Source organism: Saccostrea cucullata, unplaced genomic scaffold (assembly GCF_032062105.1).
Source record: "Saccostrea cucullata isolate Sc308-1 unplaced genomic scaffold, CSIRO_AGI_Scuc_v1 ctg5381, whole genome shotgun sequence".
NCBI classification, from domain to species: Eukaryota; Metazoa; Mollusca; class Bivalvia; order Ostreida; family Ostreidae; genus Saccostrea; species Saccostrea cuccullata.
In genome coordinates, this window is record NW_026930468.1 from 1 (window position 1) to 6248 (window position 6248).

At 37.3% G+C, this 6248-nt stretch overlaps 2 protein-coding genes across 2 annotated transcripts; both read left to right on the forward strand.

Annotated features, from left to right (window-relative positions):
* Nucleotides 1-986: 986 nt before the first annotated feature.
* Nucleotides 987-1550, forward strand: LOC134228685 (uncharacterized). Its single transcript, XM_062710367.1, has one exon. The coding sequence runs from the start codon at nt 987-989 to the stop codon at nt 1548-1550; it is 564 nt and encodes a 187-aa protein (XP_062566351.1).
* A 75-nt stretch (nt 1551-1625) lies between these two features.
* Nucleotides 1626-5413, forward strand: LOC134228686 (uncharacterized). The gene is made up of 4 exons (XM_062710368.1): nt 1626-1813; nt 1884-2014; nt 2096-2986; nt 5250-5413. The coding sequence occupies exons 1-4, from the start codon at nt 1626-1628 to the stop codon at nt 5411-5413; spliced, it is 1374 nt and encodes a 457-aa protein (XP_062566352.1).
* The last annotated feature ends 835 nt before the right edge of the window (nt 5414-6248 follow it).

Genomic DNA, 6248 nt, shown 5'->3' on the forward strand with positions numbered 1-6248 from the left:
TGAACATTGTGATTTCTTATAAATATATCTTGTGTTGTAATTATGTAAATAAACGATGTAAATAAAAACAATCGTCATTAATTACCAGTGCCAGTGACAGGGAGGACCCCCGTCACAAAATTATAAAGGCGCACAATGTAAATATCACCCCGTTTTTCTTGTCGTATTTTGTTTTACAATTCCGAAATGCATAACAGGTAATATCTTAAAAAGCCTTCGTGTGAAGATGTCGTAATTAATATTTTTTTAAAGAAACGATTCATCACTTTATTTTAACAAAGAAAAAAGTATACAGAGGATGGAGGGAGCCTTTGACTACAAAACCCTGGCCCTGCGGGTAGGGGTTCGGCACCAAGTTAATCACCTTGTCCTGTAAAATACTCATGATTACAGAAACTACTAAAGACGCTAACTATGCTTGTCCTTCAAGACCTGGGACTAATGTTAGCATAATTGAAAATGCAACTGAAGACCGCCATGCAAAACAGAGAATGACGTTTAACAAACCGATACCCCTGTTTTCGCCCAAAGCAGTCACAAAAGTTGCCCAGTGGAATGTATACGTACGTACCATGTACAAGAATTAAGAGACGATGCGCGCATAAAGCTATGTAAATGAGAAACTACGGCATCGACGTCCCAGGCATAAGCGAAGCAAGATGGAATCCAAGTGGAAAGATAACACTGAGTACAGGAGAAGAAGTCCTTTACTCTGGCAATGAGAATAAAAATGATCATCATACAAAAGGAGTGGCGATAATGCTATCTATGAAAACAAATAAACAGTCTCATGGAATTGGAACCTGTCAATGAAAGAATAATGTAGGTGCGATTTAAAGCTAAATGCCAAAACTTTACCATCATTCAGTGCTATGCACCAACCAATGAGGCTGAAGAAGAGTTGAATGATAACTTCTATGAAAACCTATAGCAAACCTGGAACAATACCCCAAAGAAAGATATTAGAATAGTGATGGGTGACATGAATGCTAAGATCGGCCAGAGTAACAAAAGCAGAGAAAAAAGTAATGGGAAAGCACAGCATTGGAGAGAGGAATGAAAATAGAGACAGACTAATAGAATTTTGTGAAACAAACGAATTAGTGATAGGAGAAAGCCTTTTCCCTCACAAAAACATCCACAAAACGACCCCGGAATCACCCGATGGCAAAACAAAGAACCAAATCCACCACATTATGATAAGTCAAAGATGGAGAAGCTCGTTGCATGATGTAAGAGCTATGAGAGGAGCAGATGTTAACTCCGACCACCACATGATACTAGCCAAAGTAAAAATCAAACTGGCAAAGAACGCAAAAATTGAGACAAAGAGAATAAAATACAATGTAGACAAGCTGAAAAACCTGATTGATAAGGACATATTCCAATTAGAACTAAGGAATAGATTCAGTGCACTATACAGTGAGGATCAAGAACTAGATATTGAGGGTGAATGGACTGCTGGAAGGGCTATCATCAAGAATACACGTGAAGAAGTCTTAGGAAGGAAAATCAACAAGAAGAAAGAATGGATGTCTGATACCACATAAAAGAAAGTTGAAGAAAGGCGTAATTAATTATGAAAGAAAAAGTTAAGAAAGTTAAAACAAGAGCACAAAAGAGTAATGCCCATCCCAAGCACCAAACTTAAGATAAGGAACTTAAAAAAATCATGCAGGAATGACAAAAGAGAGTATGTTAACCAACTTGCAACAGAAGCAGAAAGAGCTGCCTACATGGGAAACTCTCTCTACGACATCACCAAAACATTCAGTAGAGGTAAAACATGCAAGTCTAAACAAAGACAAAGATGGTAAAGTCCTCACCAAACTAAATGAACAAATGGAAAGGTGGAATTAACACTTCATTGATGTCTTGAATAGGCCAGAACCAGACCAACCGGTAACCTTACAACCAGGGGAAGACCTTAACATAAAGGTTGACAATATAAAGATACAGGAAATCAAGAAAGCCTTAAAATCATTGAAGAATGGGAAAGCGGCTAGAGTAAATGGTATACCACCAGAGGCGTTGAAATATGGAGGATAGGAGATAAGTGACTATCTGTTTAAACTATTAAATAAAATCTGGGAAGCTGAGAGTAAACCAACAGAATGGAAAAAAGGGCTACTTGTTAAACTGCCAAAAAAGGAAGACCTAAGCTGCTGTGAAAACTGGAGAGGCTTTACCCTGCTGCCAGTAGCCAGCAAAATCCTCTGTAGAGTAATACTGAACATGATGAAAGATGCGGTGGATAAAGACTTACGGGATAAAAATGCAGACTTTAAATCCAACAGAAGCTGTACGGACCAAATTGCAGCTCGAAGAATTATCGTTGAGCAATCTGTTGAATGGCAATCATCTCTGTATATAAATTTTATCGACTTTGAAAAGGCAATTTACAGTGTAAACAGAGATGTAATGTGGCAACTGCTGAGACACTATGGACTACCATCTAAGAAAGTGAATATTATTAAGACCCTATATGAAGAATTCTCAGTGCAAGTGATACATGATGAAACATCCCTCACTGACTCATTTGAAGTCGAAACTGGAGTGAAACAAAGCTGCTTACTCTTATCCACTCTGTTCCTAATAGTGATAGACTGGATCACAAAGCAGGCATTCGAAAGACCAAGGGGAATACAAGGGACAATGTTCAGAAGATTGGGAGACCTGGATTTTGGCGATGACATTGCCCTACTGTCCCGCCAAATAAAAGATATCAGAGAAAAGACCAACAAGCTAAATGAAACTGGAAAGAAGATAGGGCTAAAAATTAACAGCAAGAAAATAAAAGTAATGAAAGTCAAGACTAGAAAAGGTGGACCAATCACAATTGAGGGGGAAGAACTGGAAGAGGTGGAACAATTTACTTACTTAGAGTCCATCATCAGTAATACACGTGGCTCAAAAGAAGACATGAAAGCCAGAAAAAGCAAAACCCGACAAGCATTCGCAATGCTCAAACCTTTCTGGAGTTCCAGTACACTAAGTGAAAGCTCAAAGATCAGAATATTGAATACCAATGTTAAATCAGTGCTTTTCTACGGATGTGAAACCTGGAGACAAACAGCAGGACTACAACAAACAAGAGGCCCACGGGCCTTATAGGTCACCTGAGTATCACGTAACAACTTTCCAGCGATTGTATTTGGTTCGTGTTTAAATCCAAAAGCCATGAAATTCACAAATTTTGAAAGAGGCACCATTGCTTATCAAAGGGCAGATTTCAAAGCATTAATTTATTTTTAGTCAAAGTACCCCCATGGTACCCCTGACCCAGCGGCCCTGAATTTATCTATTTTCAAAGAGGCCCCTCTCTTCATTATAAGGCCAGCATTTTTTTTTATGTTTAGGTTTAGTTATGAACGTCATGAGATTAAAAAAGTCCCGAAGGAGAAGGAAATAAAAATTTTTTTTTGATAAATCAATTGTACATTTTTTTTTATGCTATTCTAATAGGCTCCTTACCACTGGACACATAATGCTTACAAATAGGAAAGTAGAACATTTAATTGTTTATTTCATCATCTGCCAGTTTGGGCCAGTTATATAAATTTTGTGATGTTGGTCAAAATATATTTTAAAAAATCAATTCTTTAAAAGTCTTTCAATATATCTTCATTTTTTTAATATGTGTTAGGTGAATGTGTAGACATTGTTCTAAAATTTACTTGATGCCTAAAATTATAAGTCCTATCATAAAACAGACAGGGAGTATTGGGGAGTAGGGTGAATATTTTTTCAATTAATTTTAAAATAATTTCTCTGGCTGATACAAATGATACTACATGCCTGTATATATTTGTAAATTCTTGCCTTTTAATAGTTGAATTTTTTTTTCTTCAGGTTATTGTTCATTTCTTCCTCAAATGGACTTAACTTCTCCCATAGTTTTATTCATTACATCTGATGCATAAGCAACCTTTATCTGAAGAATGATGCTTAGACTGTAAGCTATAACAGAGACCTAAACAATGTCGCTGGCAATATGCAATAGCTACCACGGGCAGTTTAAAACCTGGGGGAGGAAAAAAATTTACAGACAGATACTTTTGAAACGAATACATAATTATCTCACCAGCATGTCATTGTGCAACAAAGTCGTCAGCATTTTATTTGTCCTTTGAACGGGTGAAACGTTTTGAATGGCACTCGAATCGATGAATTTTACACTAAACCAAGCTACTCAGATCTAGCTTTATTTCATCTTAAAACCGGAAGTGCGAGTTCGTAAATTTGAAATCTCGATCCCGAATCATATTTGACATCGTAAAGAAAATATTGTTTTATTTTTTTCTGAAAATTCAAAACCTTGAGCGGAGGCTTTGTACAACTGAAAATAAAATAAATCCTGGCCTTAAATATGTAATTAGATCATTAGCATATTAATCAGGTTCAAAGAATTCATGCAATTCACTATATAATCATTAGAGCCCCACCCTAAAACAAGAACCCCTGACCCTGGGGCCATAAAATTCATAATTTTGGTAGAGGCACTCTTGCTCATCATAACTATGTACTTAGTTAATTTATTTAATACCCAGGAGCAGAGAAGAAGATTTTCAAAGAAATAATGTATTTTCACTATATAATCAATAGAGCCCCGCCCTAACACCAGAACCCCTGACCCTGGGGCCATAAAATTCACAATTTTGGTAGAGGCACTCTTGCTCGTCATAACTATGTACTTTGTTGGTTTATTTAATACCCAGGAGCAGAGAAGAAGATTTTCAAAGAAATAATGCATTTTCACTACCTACTTATTTAGCCCCTCCCTAGCACTAGAACCCCTGACCCCAGGACCATGAATTTCACAATTTTGGTAGAGGACTCATTGCTGATTACAATCATGCAAACAGTTTGATTGCTTGATGTCCAGGAGTAAAGAAGAAGATTTTTAAAGATTGCATTAATTTTAGTGGTTTTGGCCCCACCCCTCAGGCCCCAGGGGGGAAGGGATCATGAAATTCACAATTTTTGTTCCCCTTCACCCATAGATGCTTTGTGCCAAATTTGGTTGAAATTGGTTCAGTGGTTTTCAGAGAAGAAGCTGAAAATGTTCAAATGTTAAGGCACGACGAACGACGCACGACGGACGACGACGGACGACGACGGACGAAAACAGATAGCAATAGGTCACCTGAGTTTACTCAGGTGACCTAAAAATCCAAGTATTTACCAACAAATGCCTACGACACATCTGATATGGCCATTTAAAATATCGAGCTACTGGAGCGTACCAGCCAAGAACCAACATCCCTCCAGATTCAGAAACGAGCATGGCAGTGGATTGGTCAAACATGGAGAAAGCCCCAAAACAGCATCACTAGATAGGCACTGGATTGGAATCCACAAGGTTAGAGAAAACAAAGGCGCCCATTACATAGATGGAGGAGAACAAGACTGAAAGAGCTTGAAAGCATTGGAAAGACCTAGAATGAGGCAAAAAGAACATCCCAAAACAGAGTAAGGTGGAGAGCGACAGTAGTAGCCCTATGCTCCACAAGGAACAAAGAAGACTAGGTAAGTAAGTCTTTATTTTTTTGAATATTTTTTAGTCTATCTGACCATTATTATCCGTGAAAATACATGATTTATTTTCACATTTAACATTCAAATCATTGTTCAATTTGAAATCCATTATATTTTAATAATAAATAATCATTATTCGAAAAAGTACACATTTTCCTACAATATCAATAGAGCCCTTTCCGACACCAGAACATTTGACGCAGTGATCAAGAATAACAGAACTATTTGAATCTTTCCAGCTGCAGACGCGTAGAAGGAGAAAGGAAGATTATTTTTTTTTAAATGATTCCATTTTAAGTGGATTAGTAACTAGATATCCCCTTACACCAGAACCTTTGATCAGATCGCCATAATTCAATGTTTTGAAAGCGACATTCTTACTTATAACAATGCATTAAATTTTATCTGATAATTACCTAAGAGCACCTACTGCGACACTAGATCTCGGTTTATAAGTCTCATTCGAAGGACCGGTCTCCACGCCCCACAGTGGGATTTGAACCCGTGACGTAAGGATCATCTCCTTACTTCGAAACTCTAGAGCAGACGCTCTAACCACTGCGCACGCGAGCGACTAAATACTCAGTAGAAGAGAAGGAGAGTCTTGACATCGCAATAACTAACGTATGGCCCATAATTGTCACAAAAAAACCTATGCTCAATTAAAAACTTGATCATTTATATTCTATATTGAAATGACAGTTTAAAAA